Source organism: Cryptosporidium ryanae, assembly GCF_009792415.1.
Source record: "Cryptosporidium ryanae isolate 45019 chromosome Unknown contig_4, whole genome shotgun sequence".
Classification (NCBI taxonomy): domain Eukaryota; phylum Apicomplexa; class Conoidasida; order Eucoccidiorida; family Cryptosporidiidae; genus Cryptosporidium; species Cryptosporidium ryanae.
Window position 1 is genome coordinate 22,957 of NW_027125533.1, and position 14,250 is coordinate 37,206.

General features: G+C 30.6%; 10 protein-coding genes across 10 annotated transcripts; 5 read left to right on the plus strand and 5 right to left on the minus strand.

Annotated features, from left to right (window-relative positions):
- Positions 1–518: 518 nt before the first annotated feature.
- Positions 519–2,180, plus strand: FG386_002218 (uncharacterized protein; the record flags this gene model as incomplete). Its single annotated transcript, XM_067341959.1, has 1 exon — positions 519–2,180. One exon carries the CDS (start codon positions 519–521, stop codon positions 2,178–2,180), a length of 1,662 nt encoding a protein of 553 aa, XP_067197510.1.
- Positions 2,181–2,423: 243 nt separating this feature from the next.
- On the plus strand, positions 2,424–4,097 carry FG386_002219 (Fe-hydrogenase; the record flags this gene model as incomplete). Its single annotated transcript, XM_067341960.1, has 1 exon — positions 2,424–4,097. The coding sequence occupies one exon, from the start codon at positions 2,424–2,426 to the stop codon at positions 4,095–4,097; it is 1,674 nt and encodes a 557-aa protein (XP_067197511.1).
- Positions 4,098–4,356: 259 nt separating this feature from the next.
- FG386_002220 (uncharacterized protein) lies at positions 4,357–4,979 on the plus strand (the record flags this gene model as incomplete). The annotated part of the gene is made up of 2 exons (XM_067341961.1): positions 4,357–4,776; positions 4,833–4,979. 2 exons carry the CDS (start codon positions 4,357–4,359, stop codon positions 4,977–4,979), a joined length of 567 nt encoding a protein of 188 aa, XP_067197512.1.
- A 273-nt stretch (positions 4,980–5,252) lies between these two features.
- FG386_002221 (uncharacterized protein) lies at positions 5,253–5,429 on the minus strand (the record flags this gene model as incomplete). Its single annotated transcript, XM_067341962.1, has 1 exon — positions 5,253–5,429. One exon carries the CDS (start codon positions 5,427–5,429, stop codon positions 5,253–5,255), a length of 177 nt encoding a protein of 58 aa, XP_067197513.1.
- A 299-nt stretch (positions 5,430–5,728) lies between these two features.
- Positions 5,729–6,223, plus strand: FG386_002222 (uncharacterized protein; the record flags this gene model as incomplete). The annotated part of the gene is made up of 1 exon (XM_067341963.1): positions 5,729–6,223. The coding sequence occupies one exon, from the start codon at positions 5,729–5,731 to the stop codon at positions 6,221–6,223; it is 495 nt and encodes a 164-aa protein (XP_067197514.1).
- A 27-nt stretch (positions 6,224–6,250) lies between these two features.
- On the minus strand, positions 6,251–7,546 carry FG386_002223 (glycosyl transferase; the record flags this gene model as incomplete). The annotated part of the gene is made up of 1 exon (XM_067341964.1): positions 6,251–7,546. One exon carries the CDS (start codon positions 7,544–7,546, stop codon positions 6,251–6,253), a length of 1,296 nt encoding a protein of 431 aa, XP_067197515.1.
- Positions 7,547–7,841: 295 nt separating this feature from the next.
- FG386_002224 (ALG-2 like mannosyltransferase) lies at positions 7,842–9,224 on the plus strand (the record flags this gene model as incomplete). Its single annotated transcript, XM_067341965.1, has 1 exon — positions 7,842–9,224. The coding sequence occupies one exon, from the start codon at positions 7,842–7,844 to the stop codon at positions 9,222–9,224; it is 1,383 nt and encodes a 460-aa protein (XP_067197516.1).
- An 84-nt stretch (positions 9,225–9,308) lies between these two features.
- FG386_002225 (uncharacterized protein) lies at positions 9,309–10,379 on the minus strand (the record flags this gene model as incomplete). The annotated part of the gene is made up of 1 exon (XM_067341966.1): positions 9,309–10,379. One exon carries the CDS (start codon positions 10,377–10,379, stop codon positions 9,309–9,311), a length of 1,071 nt encoding a protein of 356 aa, XP_067197517.1.
- Positions 10,380–10,738: 359 nt separating this feature from the next.
- Positions 10,739–12,244, minus strand: FG386_002226 (ATP-dependent RNA helicase; the record flags this gene model as incomplete). Its single annotated transcript, XM_067341967.1, has 1 exon — positions 10,739–12,244. One exon carries the CDS (start codon positions 12,242–12,244, stop codon positions 10,739–10,741), a length of 1,506 nt encoding a protein of 501 aa, XP_067197518.1.
- A 359-nt stretch (positions 12,245–12,603) lies between these two features.
- On the minus strand, positions 12,604–14,100 carry FG386_002228 (uncharacterized protein; the record flags this gene model as incomplete). Its single annotated transcript, XM_067341969.1, has 1 exon — positions 12,604–14,100. The coding sequence occupies one exon, from the start codon at positions 14,098–14,100 to the stop codon at positions 12,604–12,606; it is 1,497 nt and encodes a 498-aa protein (XP_067197520.1).
- Positions 14,101–14,250: the final 150 nt, after the last annotated feature.

The window sequence follows — 14,250 nt, forward strand, 5'->3', positions numbered from 1 at the left end:
AAAATGTCATTTTTTAAATAGATTGTTGCATAAATGAATTTAATAAAGGTTTGGATGGAATTAAAAAGATTAGTTTGCATTTTTCATAAATTTCTGTTGTACATTTTTATTGAAATGTGTATTGTTTTTGTGCTTTTTTAATTTAAAATTTAGTATTAAATTTTTCTGACATTTGAATTATTTCAGGTGTGAAGTCCATTAAAACAAAAGTTATATTTGCACACAGTATGTGTCGTTGAGCAATTGTTTTTTTTATGATTAATCAATAAACTAGTTCTCATATGTTATAATTTGAGTTTATAATAATTCATTTTTTTGCCAGATATCATAAGAAGTAATCTGTTTCTTTTTTTTTTTTTTGCGTTTTTGCATTCAAGTAAACATAAATATAGCATCTAGTTTTATGATCTAAACTTTTTAAGCACTTGAACGAAGACAGGAATAATTGTCACGTCTTTTTACTCCAAAAAAAATTACTGCTATATTTGTTAAAGTTTAAGTAAAAAAAGATTAAAAGAATGCACTACTCTGGATTTAATAATCAAAATGGAGCTTTACACCATCAAGTTCAAGTGATTCAAGGCCAACCAAACTTCAGTCCAATACCTTCATATTCTGGGAGGGGAATTATTGGTGGTATGGGAGGCGCTGGAGGAATGGAAGGAATGGGAGGAATGGGTGTTATGGCAATGCAAGCTCCAAAATACTATGAAGAACAAATATACGGTGGGAATGGAGGATATATTGAAAATCAAAGGTATCAACAGAACAAATTTCAACAAAATCAGAATGTTCACGGGCAGCATATGCCTCAGTATTCAATGATTCAGATGCAAGCAAAACAACAAAACGAAAAAAATGTTTCAGGTAGAGCTAGATCTCAAACAAGAGGTCCATTTTCTAGAACTGCTGCAGCAAGGTCAACGACTCCAACTCCAAATAATATCGGCAGAAACACAAAGCAAAGGGATATGATTCATAATGATGACTTAAATATCGTTAGGAGATCAACTGAAACTATAGATGAAAGTTGTAATAATATTAGAAATCCATCCTATACTCAGATTGAGAAGAATTATTACGGTGGTGAATACGATATAAACAATTACCACGATTCTCAGAATATGTGTGTTCCGGGGCAAGTTAATAAAGAGCAGTCTCGTCAATTAAATATAGTAAATCCTGATCAAATACCTATTCAAAAAGTTAGTGCACCGCTTGAACCTACTCCAACACACGTGGCCAGAATGAATAAGATGCGTCTTATGGGACTAACAAATAACAATCCCTCTATTAATCAATTGACACCAACATATAAAACTAGGAATGATGGTTTAAGAGATGGTGGACATAACATAACACGTCAACCCTCTTTGATACCTCAATATTATCAGGACAAATATCAACAAAAATCATCAAAAAATTCCAACAATACAGCTTCTGTTTTTAGAGACAGTTCTCCAAAAGTTCTTGGATCTTATGTTTCAAGACAATTAGAAGAGGAGGTTACAAGATTAAGATATCTAGTTGAAAATCAAACTAAAAAAATATCATTACTTGAAATAAAGAACAAGGAACTGGAAAATGAGCTCATTTCAAATAGAAATTACAAGGAGCTATACGAAGAGTTGCAGGAAAGAACAAACTTAGGAGGCAATTACGTAAATTGTGAACAAAATTCTGATGAAAATGAAAAAGAAACAAATGGATCAGAAGTTGGTGTTATTGAAGATGAGTTCGAGCTTGAAAAACAAATCGGGGAAAATAACACAGTGATGCAAAAAATGAGTAGTACTAAAGATCAAAAAGCAACTAAGATCATCGAAAAAAGGCACTCAATGTTTTCCAATATACACCAATTTTCAGCGGAATCTGCTCTGAGAAAGGCAGGAGTTCCTCCTGGAAGACCCTCATATATTTATAGACCTCCAAATCACTCAGAACTAATTGATGTTAAATTGGCTGAATTTCATAATTCACGAAGTTCATTGATAAGGTGGTCAAAGGTTAGCAGTACCATATATCTTTTTGGTACCACACAAGTCCAATTAAGACTATCTAGAGGAAGCCTGTTAGCTAAACCCGAGTCTTCAGAATGGGGAAATGGAAATTTTTGGCCCATTGAAAAGTTTGTGGCCGTATTTGAACCCATTGAGAGAGCTAAAATGCCAAACAATTAAATATATCAATAAATTTACTCATTTTTGCCATATATATTTTAAAATAGTGTATGAATGAGTATTTATGAGTATTTATGTGTTTTCTTTTACAAATAAAATTTATTATTTCTTTTTTGTCATACATGCAGAGTTTGCGGCTACTAAAATTTACCGCCAATGCTTATTTGACGATTTGGGCTTGGAGTATAATTATGTGAACAAAACGATTAGATCCTAAAAATTATGTAAGGAATTATAATTAACATGTTTTCGACTACAGTTAAGTTGGCAAATCTGGACGACTACTTGGAATCTGCTCAGGATTGTATTGTTTCGCTTGTTTCTGACAAAGATGATTCAAAACCCAAAATACAAGTGATGAAGAATTCAAGAGTGGAAGACAAGAAAATTCCGTCAGGTTATGTAGAAAAGGCTACTGTCAATCTAACAGATTGCTTGGCTTGTAGTGGATGCGTGACTTCATCTGAAACAAAATTACTCAAAAGTCAAAATATAGATAAGTTTTTGGAAAAAATTAAAGAAAAAAAATTGATTGTAGTTTCTCTTTCCAACCAGTCATGTGTTTCTTTAGCTGTTCATTATAATTGCGACTTGATTACCGTCCAAAAAAAGCTATCAGGATTATTTAAAAGTTTGGGAGTTAACCTAGTAATTAATTCAACTATATCAGAATACATTTCGCTTTTGGAAGCAAGGGAAGAATTTATTTTTAGGTTAAATAAAGAAGATAGAAGCAATGAGAACAATGCCCTTCCACTAATAATTTCACATTGCCCAGGGTGGATATGTTATGCTGAAAAGAACCTGGACTCACGAGTGTTGCCACTATTAAGTAGAGTCAGATCTGCGCAGCAAATTCAAGGAATTTTGGTAAAGACGTTGACTTTAGAAATTTATAATCAGCTTTTGTTTTTGTGCAAATTGAAAACATATCAATATTTTTTTAGGTTATTTTTAGTTAAATTAAAGTCAATATTCAATGGCAATTCCAATTATATTAATGAGTTAGATATTCTTCATGTAGCAATTATGCCGTGTCACGACAAAAAACTTGAATCAGCAAGAGATTCTTTATCTCTAAAAATAAATGGTCAAACTGTCCCAGAAGTTGATATTGTTTTGGCTACTGAAGAGGTGAATGAGTTGATTAAAATGTCAGGTTTTAGCTTCTTCTCTGAACTTCCAGAAGCACCTATGGATAATTTGTGGCTTAATCAGTCATTCACTGTTGGCGAATACGACAATTCATTTTTAATAATTTCAAAAAATAGATATCATTCATCTGAGTGTAATTTTGAAAACAACTGGTTAATACCCTCACATTTCAACTCCGGATCCGGGGGCTACTGCGAATACATTATTAGAAGCCTTATTAAAAAATATTCAAACTGCAATATAGTTAGACCAGAAGAGGAATTATCATTTAATAAGCAGAAAAGTGATATTATGCAAGGAAATATTAAATTTTCTAATAATGAAATAAATTATGCTTTTGTTTATGGATTTAAGGCTATTCAATCAATGGCAAAAAAGCTTTGTCTTCAGAAGAGTAGCAAACAAGATTCTAACAGAGAAAAATTTCACCTAATAGAAGTTATGGCATGTCCAAATGGATGTATATCAGGCGGTGGACAAATTCTGAAATCTCAAGAAAGTGAAAATTCTTCAGAAGTTGAAAAATTCAGGAACTCTGTGAATGTCATACAAAAGATGGATAGAATCCTTCATGATGGGGTTAATTTTAATGAAGGCAAAGGAATAGTTCTTCCTGAATCAATCCCTATTGTTGAGACTATTTTCGACTATTTAAAACATATAGATAAGGTTGAAAAAGAAGATTACTGTAGCATACCTTTCTTGAGAGATGACTTTGTTTCATTCAACGAAAAACAAACACTTTCATCTCTTAGTTGGTAATCAGATTTTTTGTCTTAAAGACCAATGAAAATATATATAATGATCCTTCTGCACACACCGCCAAAAAGGATACCGGTATAGGGCCAGTAATTGTTTTTAGCTGACTATAATGAGGGAAGCTATTGATTCAGGAATTTTGATTTACTTTATTAAATTTTTTAACAATTTTTAGAAAGCACATTACTCTTTTATATTTTTTATATTTAACTTTAGCTTCTTCTGAAGTAGTAGCTTTGGAGTCTAACTTAACAATCAAAAAATGACTCTTTTACAGGTAATTAGGAAAGCGAAAATGAAAGAAAAAGAAATGAGAATATTAGTTCTAGGTTTAGACAATGCAGGAAAGACCACTATTGTCAATAAGTTTGCAGGAGAGGACATATCTCTTATACAACCAACTTTGGGTTTTAACATAAAGACGCTTATCCACGGAGAATATAGATTAAATACATGGGACATTGGAGGTCAAAAAACCATAAGAAGTTATTGGAGAAATTACTTTGAAAGCACTGATGGAATAATATGGGTTGTTGATTCAACTAATATAGAAAGAATAGAATCCTGCAACGAGGAGTTACAGAAATTGTTGTCTGAGGAAAGACTCGCAAGTGCTTCATTGTTGGTTTTCGCTAACAAGCAAGATCTTCAAAATGCTCTTGAACCAGAAGAGATTGCAAAAGTAAGTTACATATTAAACAACATATATTTTCATGTTTGTTAAAATATAACCTATAGGCACTAAATTTATGCGAAATAAAAAATAGGCACTGGAGAATTCAATCCTGTTGTGGTTTAAATGGAAATGGCATAGATAAAGGCATTGATTGGATAGTCAATGATATCGCCGCAAAAGTCTTTTTACCAGTAAAAGGATTTAAATAAAACATCATTTTTGTTCTTTAGGTTTGTTATTTAAATAAATATCTACCTTTTTCTGACATTGTCTCAAAGTCCACTGGTAAGGATTTAATTTTATATCCCTTACCATTAGCTCAAAATTATCCCTATATTTTTTATACAACCGTTCAACAATTATTTCATCTCTTTCGCCAAGTTTTAAAGGTAATCTATTATCCTCAAATACCTCTGGCAAGGTATCAAGTACAACCTTAGGGTCCAAGACCTAAATTTTAAGTTGATATAACGAAAATACAATTAATGTTTGATTAAACTCACCTCAAAATTTTGATTAATTGTTTTCTTATTATCCCAAACTGCTCTTAAATTCTTATCCCTTATTTGTTTTTCCAAATCAACATATTTGTGCTTATTACTTTTTGTTCTCCTGCTAACTTTTTTAATTGTTCTTCTCCTACTTAGCTTTATTGCCATTCTTGTGTGATCAAACTGGAAATCTCCTCTACAGTATGTCACTAAACTAGAATCTATTTTATTTCTTTAGTGACATTTACAATTCATTCAGAGTCAATAACCGCTTTTCATTTGTACCGGCGTTTATCTGTTCCCGCTGAAATCAATTAATACTCTTTCAAAACTTGAATTTCCACACAAGGAAAACATTGTATATACAACAATAAAATAGAGCACATATAATAGGAGAATACAAATAAAATATTAAAAATAATTATAGTTTATCATTTATTCTGGTCCTTTTTTAAGGATACAATAAGATGAAATGGATCTTTGAATTGTTTAAATTCGTAATTAGTTTTTGTATTCCAGTATATCATTCTTTAAATGCACTGAAGCTACAAAATAATTATCTGATAAGGATTTGGTTGTTTTACTTCACAATTATAACAGTTTATTCTTTCTTTCTTTCCTCTCTCATTGAACCGATATTGCATTTCATAGATCCAAGATTAATACACTTGAAAACACTTTTCGTACTGTTATATATTATTCCAGGTACTGGACTGCAGGAATCATGTTCAAACTTCATTGACAACTATTTCATTTCTCCTGCTACAGTAAATTATCCAGTTTTATGTGACTTCCCTCAGGTGAATGATGATTATTCAGAGGAAATAACTACTGGATCACACTCCCCTACCCCTTCGATTCCTGAAGAAGGGGAAATAAAAAGATTAATTGATCCAAAAAAGATCACTTCTGAAAACTCTACACTCGTTCCAAATACGCCAACCGAAAAGACTAAGGGCTAATCCGAATTTGAACAGTTTGAAATGAAGTTAAAAAACGTATGAATAATATCCTAAAAATATTGAAACTAAAACTGAAAATATTGACAAGTATATATCAACATTTGAGAGATTTTTAATACTTTCTTTAGGTTTTGTAATAAATAAATCCACTTTTTTGTAAGGTGAGGCTTCTATTGCTCCGATAATACTATCTTTATATAGACACTTGGATAGAATTGAGAGATTAGATTTTTTATAATTATTAATCGAAAATATTTCTCTAAATATGCTGCACTCAACAATATCATTCATTTCTTTGTCATTAATTTCCAAAGTTTCATATACGACTTCTTCTAAATCTAAGTCAGCCAAATTAAAGGAATGTACTCGAACATTTTCCGAAAATAGGAATTGATTTATGTAAACTTTGTTTATATCGCTTTTTCCAGGGTTGTATATTAGTTGAGGAGTTGAGTTTATAATAGCCCTTGGGTACATAGACACAAAGTTTAAAATTGACAGTTTTTTACCCTTTCCCATTCTTTCCAAGTCCTTCAGAGTATGGTGGGTAAATCTATCAATAGTTGCAACTCCAATTTCATGTTTAGAGTGTTTGCTGTATGAACTTTCCCCTAAACTCGAACACCCTATAGCATAAACTTCATCTGAAATTATTTCTCTGTGTAAAGTCGATGCTTGACACGTCTCCGTAATAATAAAAATTCTTTTGTACCTTCTCTGGATTTGCATCTCAGCAATCGAATTTGAAATTTCCAAAGAATTGATCTCTTCAAAATCTTGAAACTTAAGAAATCCATCCCCCCCATGGCCAGTAAGAAAAATAAATATATTAGAATTTTCATTGGTCAATAGCCTTTTCCTATTTGGAGTGTAGTAATCGTGTTTGCCTGTTAAAACTCTAATTAGATTTGTGACAGTTACGTCATCCTCCTTATAATCAACAGTTGCACATTCTTCTATTCCAATTATCGAATTTATATTGTAAAAAAGGTTATCTTTTTCACTGTAAACCCCTCCTGGTAACGTGTTTCTAGGGTTACATGGAATGTCCTCGGCAAGCATAAGGATTATATTATCATCTTGAAATCCATTCTTCTTCAAAAAATTATAATATGCAAGTGCATTTGTGTTGTGTCTATAATTATACCAATAACGAGAAGTTGAAACTATAACTGCCCAATTGTTGTTCACTTTTAACCCAATAAGCGATAGGTACCTCTGTGTTATTAGTAAATCACTTTGTTTGAAAAAATAAAGACAAAATAACGAAATAGGGACTAGTTTTTTAAGTAAATCACACAAATGATACCCCTTTAGAACCATATCTTTACTCAAAAATCGTGAAATATACGGTTATATTTGTGCCTTCACTATTAAATAGTCCCTGTTTCTTTACAACATTTTTTGCACTTGTTCTGGTCTCAGAAAAGTGGGGAAACAGATAGCGCCAATTATTTGAATGCTAAAGAATAAAAGTCAACTTTATAAAAACAGTTTTATAGGAAAATATTGATAAAAGCAACTTTAAGATTAACTATTCTAAACCACAGTTTCCAGATTATTGAAGTGTTGTTCTTTACAACATTTTAATATTTTGTAAATAAATATTTTTTTGATTATGAAACCGATAAAAAGAGTGGCAGTGGTGCATCTAGACTGTGGAATTGGAGGAGCCGAACAGTTAATGGTTTTAGCTTCTTTAGCTTTGCAAATACCTTCTTCTCAAGATGAAAAAATAGAACTCACAATGTTTACTTCCAACCATGACAAGTTACATTCTTTTTCTGCAACCAATGATGGAAGAGTAAATGTCAAAGTTTACGGAGGTTGGATTCCAAGATCTGCTTTTGGTTATGGTACTGCCTTGTTTTCATATATTAGAATGATTTACACATCAATTTGTATGGTTTTATCCATATATTTTACTACTCTTTCTATCGAAAAGACAAGTACTTATTATGATGTTACATTGAATGATCAAGTTAGTGTAATAAACCCAATATTAAAGCTTATTACGAAAAAGTTAATATTTTATTGCCATTTTCCAGACCAACTTTTGGCTGAAAAAAGGAGTGGAAAGCTAAGAGCAGTTTATAGAAAAGCAATGGATTTTTTGGAAGAATTTGGAATGATGTTCTGTGATTACGTGTTCGTGAATTCAATATTTACAAGATCAATTTACATAGATACGTTTAGAAAAATAGTAAGTAACTCTTCTAATTACCCCACTACTCTTAGCTTTCCAGAAGTATTATACCCACCAGTAGATCTTAATGATATTCCTTCAGACTCAATCTTCGAAGAGGAATTTTTGAAACTAAAAATTCCAAAGAAACCATTTTTTCTTTCAATTAACAGATATCAAAGGAAAAAAAATATTGAACTTGCGATAAATGCGTTTTCGGTTTTAAGGGATCAATTTAACACGAATGAAAAGTTTATTTTAATTATTGCAGGAGGTTATGACAAAAGAGTATCAGAAAATCTGGAATATTTTCAAGAATTAGTTTGTCTCGCGAGTTCTCTTGGGTTTAATATTTACATAGATAATGATTGCATTGAATCTACAAAATCATGTTTTTCAATTGTTTTTATGAGAAGTATATCCGACAAACTTCGTTGGACACTTCTGAAAAAATCAATTGGACTTATTTACACACCAGAAAATGAACATTTCGGAATTGTGCCTTGTGAAGCTATGGCAGTTGGTACTCCCGTAATAGCGTGTAATTCTGGAGGGCCGATGGAATCAATTGTAGATTCTAGAACTGGCTTCCTTTGCGAAAATTCACCAAACTCATTCGCGAAGAGAATGAATGAACTGATAGAAATTAGTAAAAATGAGTCAATTAGCTCTGAATGGAAAAATTCGTGTAGGGAAAGGGTTGAAGCAATGTTTAGTCTAGATGCTTTTCAGAGGAGATTAAATGAGGTTGCTCATTCAAAAACAAAAATCGAACTATCAAAAAATAAAAAGGGAACCCTTATAAAAAGAAAGTAATGTCTTATTACAATTTTTAAATAAAAAATTAAGATAAATTATATTCTATCATTATTTAAGTATATTCTCGTTATTATATATTTTTTAGGGGCTAAGTCTTTTGTTTATAATTTTACTTGCTAAAACCGTGTAGGAAGAAATATATGAACTAGAATATGGTAAAACGTCGCATACTGATCTTTTAAGACTCGTCGTTAGTACATATTTAATTTTTTCATATAATATTCTTTTTACTTTGGCATCTGCACTATTCGCATCCAAGATTTGTAAGCATCTACCAGTAAGTTTGCATATACCAATTAATACCTCGTCACCGAGATTTATTCTTTTATTTGAAACTGAACCTTCCTTTGTGATATCAAAACAAATTGAAAACTTATCTATGGGTTTAAGTCCTTTTCCAGACAAAGATTCACATAATCCCAAAATAATCCAAATGCTTGAAATGGAATTTTGCGTTTCAAGAAACAAAATAACAAAAATACAAGTTCTAATTAAATTTATTTGGTCTTTTGGTGCCATCGGAGTTTTTCCTGAACTTATGTTTTCAAAAATATGTCCAAACTCTAGCTCAATATTTTCCACATCTTCCCTTTTGATTTTCCTAAGCTTAATTTTGCTAATTCCCTGCAAAATTGAAGAGTTAGCATCGTCATCATGCAAACATAAGAAATGTGACTTTCGTTTTAACTTTTTTAAATATTTACAGCAAATTTTTGCTATAATTCTTTCTATTCCTTCAAAGTAAGGTCTCTTAGACGCTTCTTTTTCTCCCCTGTATTTATAGTGGCAAGTCGGTATGTTCTCAGTATTGCAAAACGCCCTTGTAACATATACCCATGCAAGCAATGCAAGAACTGAAGGTATAATTACACTTGTTTTTTGATCATTTGCCAAAATCTTATCTATCCAAACTAATCCTTGGTCATCTTCTCTCCCCTCACAATGAATCAGTCCGATTCCCAGTACAAGGATAAATTTATTTGATTTAAATTGGTTTGAAATCCAAAAACATATAAAATTTGACAGTTCAATACCGCTCATACTAGATAAAATACTGAAAAGTTCGGAACAACTTCTCGAAGTACCTGAACTTGACTCTTCATGACGGGTGTTGTATATATCTTCTATTAATTCAGAAATCCGCTGATTCATTGAGGCATACAAAGAGACTTCAGTATATACTTATTTCCATTTCAGAAAATTTTATGGTAAGAAGCAAAGACTATTAAGGTGTTTAACATAAAACTATATTGATCATTACCCCCAATAATGTACACATAATATGGATGAGTCCTCTGATTATTCCTCGAACATTCAGTGTAAATAAATTTAATTTAGAAAGTATTTACCGCCTCCCCATATTTTAAAAAGAAAATAAAAATACAACTGCATTTATGCCAATAAAAAACAGGAAGAGAGACATTAGATGTTTACTTTATTACTATATAAGCAATTAAAACAAATAAATTAAATCGGAAGTATTTTAAGAACAAATTTGTTATTTTGACTCATTAATTGGTGATTTTCTTTGATTCAGGTGGTATTTTACTTTTTAACCTTAAAGTCTCCAATTTCTTCTCCCTAACTTCTTGATTCTTTTCAATAAAACCAATCTCATCCAACAATAATAACGCTTTTTGTTGGGCGAATGTTACTTTGTTCATCTCTTCAAGCACTTCACTCTCATTTAATTTCAAATTTTCAATTTCCTTACCCATACGATTCTCAATTTCATACACATATGGGACATCCTGTTGTGTAACAAATGAAAGAGATATCCCAGATTTATTCGCTCTACCAACTCTTCCAATTCGGTGTATATAATCTTCAAAGGATCTTGGGAAGTCAAAGTTGATTACAAATTCAACATCTGGAATGTCCAAACCTCTTGCTGCCACCCCAGTGGCAACAAGGAGTTTGCTAATTTTGCTCCTGAATTTCCCTAAAGAAGCCAATCTTCTCCTTTGATTCATTAAACTATGCAAACATGTAACTGAATATCCCATTATTTCGAGAAAACTTGTTAAAAGTTGACACTGTTGTTTTGTGGCAGTGAAAATAATACCTTGTTTAATTATTTTTGTCACATCAGAATGATTTGTGTTTTCTTTAGTTCTTTTGCGTTTGTTTTTACTACATTTATAATTCACATCCTCTTCTACATCTTCCTGAGAGTCTTCAAAGAAAGTGGAATAATTTTTTAACTTAATTGTATCAACAGAATCAATATTAAAAAAATGGACATTTGTTAGTAAATAATGTAAATAAATAAGTCTAACTCTGTGATTGATAAATATATACATTTGTCTAATATTTTCCAGTGGAGATTCACTCGGATTATCATCAATTACAACAATAGGAAGCTCTTGTGGCTTTATTATGGTTATGTTTTCTTCTTTTTTAACTGAGTAGCATTCCACTATATCCCTTATTCCCCTTGTCAAGGTTGCAGAAAAAAGTAATGTTTGACGTCCACTTCTAGAATTTGGCAATATTGAAAGAATAGGAAGCATGTCATCCTCTAAGGACTCACTTAAAAGTTTATCTGCTTCATCTAAAACCAAAAATCTTAGATTTTTTACTAAACCACCGAAGTTTATTCCGGGATGAGAAATAATAGATGAAATTCTTCCAGGAGTTCCTATTAAAATATGAGGCCTACTCTGACTTAGCATATGGATTTGATCTGATTCATCAAATCCACCAGTTAATACTTGGCAGATAGCATTAACTTTGTTTCCAAAAACCTGAAATTGATCTAAAACCTGGTAAGATAATTCCCTAGAGGGCACAAGTACAAGTCCAAAAATAGAATATGGATCTTCCGCTAAAATCTGTAGCATTGGGAGACAGTAACAAAGAGTTTTTCCACTTCCAGTAGGAGCGTTACCTACTACATTTCTTCCATTTAAAATGTACGGTATGCTTTTTGATTGTATTGTTGTTGGCGTCTTTATTTTAAGAGTTCGGCAAGTGTCTCCAATCCATTTATGAAGTCCAAGACATCTAAAACTCATAATCTTTAACTTTCAAAATTCCTGATTCTTATTCTCTATTTCTTGCTATCTGATGTATTATAGTCATTGTTTACAAATGCTAGGCGCCATATAAATTTTCAGATGTATTCAAAAATTTGACATGTATTAGCAGTTGATTAAAAAGGGACAATTATTTTCAATTTACAGAAATGAATACAGTTAAAGTTCAGTCTGTATTTAACTTTGTAAATTTTCTCACAAAAATTGAATTTAAAGTAAATAATAACAATTTTGTTCAATAGTATTTACAGATTTCTTGATAATTATTTCAAACATGTAATGATATTTCACAATTATATGTTAATTATATTTTATATGTTACAATAATATATGTATGCTTATTTAAATCCTTCAATTTCCCATGAATTTGCACTTCCTTTTTTTTTCAATTTTGACACATTTTTCGACTTACAAAAGACTTGACCAAATATCCATCGTTCTCTATAACTTGAAATTTCACTCTTTTTTCCGTATATTTCAAGTATACATTTTTCATATTCTCTAGTAGCTTTTTTTCCTTTTATATTATCAAACTGAATAGTGAAATCACTTAAGTTGAAATCATAAGTCCCAAAATTGGAATCTATTATCTTAAATGGGGTTTGTTTCATTAAGAATTTACAATCACATTGTATAGCATCTCCAAATAATGTTTTTATAATATTACAAGTATTTCCTTCTTTTACAGCTCTTTTTTTTAATATTGAAAATATTTGAATTAATCTAAATTTTGGAATTTCTGCTCCAAATAGACTTAAGTCAATAACAATGTTTGACTTTATACTCATGACAGGCTCGTAATCAATGAAAATGTTCAAAAAAGGACTAGGTTTTATACTTTCAAATCCATCTAAATACTTTGAATTCTTATTTTTAATTGTACTTACAATGAACTTGTTTGTAGCTTTATATTCTTTTGTAATAGATTCAATCTTTTTACAGTCGAACGATAACAATAATTCATATCCATTCGAATTTATTTCTTTACTTATCGCTTCTAGTGGGTCAAACAAAAACTCGTTATCTTTTTTTAATGAAACTAAATTGTTGTTAATCCCAAAAATACCATCAATGTTGTTGGACTGTAAAAAAATAGACAATTTAGAGTCCTTTGAATTGAATAAGATAGTTGGAATAGTAATATTTTTTTTAAAGAGAAATTTGTTCGGAATAGTTGAATTTAATCTGAATGTTTCTTTACTTTCTGTTCCAATAAGATCACAATTTTCTTCCTTGTTTCTATGCAAATTTTCAAATTTTTCAGTGTGATTATACATTTGTATCTTATGGTTAAAGTTCAACCATATTCCTATTTTTTTGAAAACAACCAAAAGCCTAATTAACTTACCATCTTTTAACTCTAGAGTTATAATATTAAAATTTGTTTTAATTACTCTTTCGCCTGAATCATGTTTCGGTTGCTTGAGTTGACATAACTTATAAATGCTGGTGAATTTATTATTTGTATTGTCCTTATATAGTTTTATTACCGGAAAGGAAAGCAACCAAAGCAATTTTTCATTGATCTCAATGATATTTTCTTCTAAATTCAACAGGACATGTTTTTCCAACATATATTCACTATACAGATATTTATTGTTGTTTTGAAGTGAATTTAATAAAAAGCCATATTTGTATCCCTCTAAACTATTATGATTTTCAAAAAAATGCCAAGATTGTTGAAACTCAGAGTTATCAATTCTAAACCTCAGAGTCTGAGAGTTTTTGCTTGTTATAAGAAATAATAGTAAAACAATTATTAATTCTTTCAAAGGGAGTTTTTTGTTTAAACATGAAAAATATGAATTATTAACACTATAGAGAAAACAAAACATTATAATATGTTAGAAATATATCTTAAACTTATATATAACTGTTTAATCCATTTGAATTACCCTGTTTATTTTAATGCTATTACAGTTTACTACTTTCCGAGATAGGTTCATAACCGATACTGTTGCACGTAATTTAGTGAGAAAAATGAA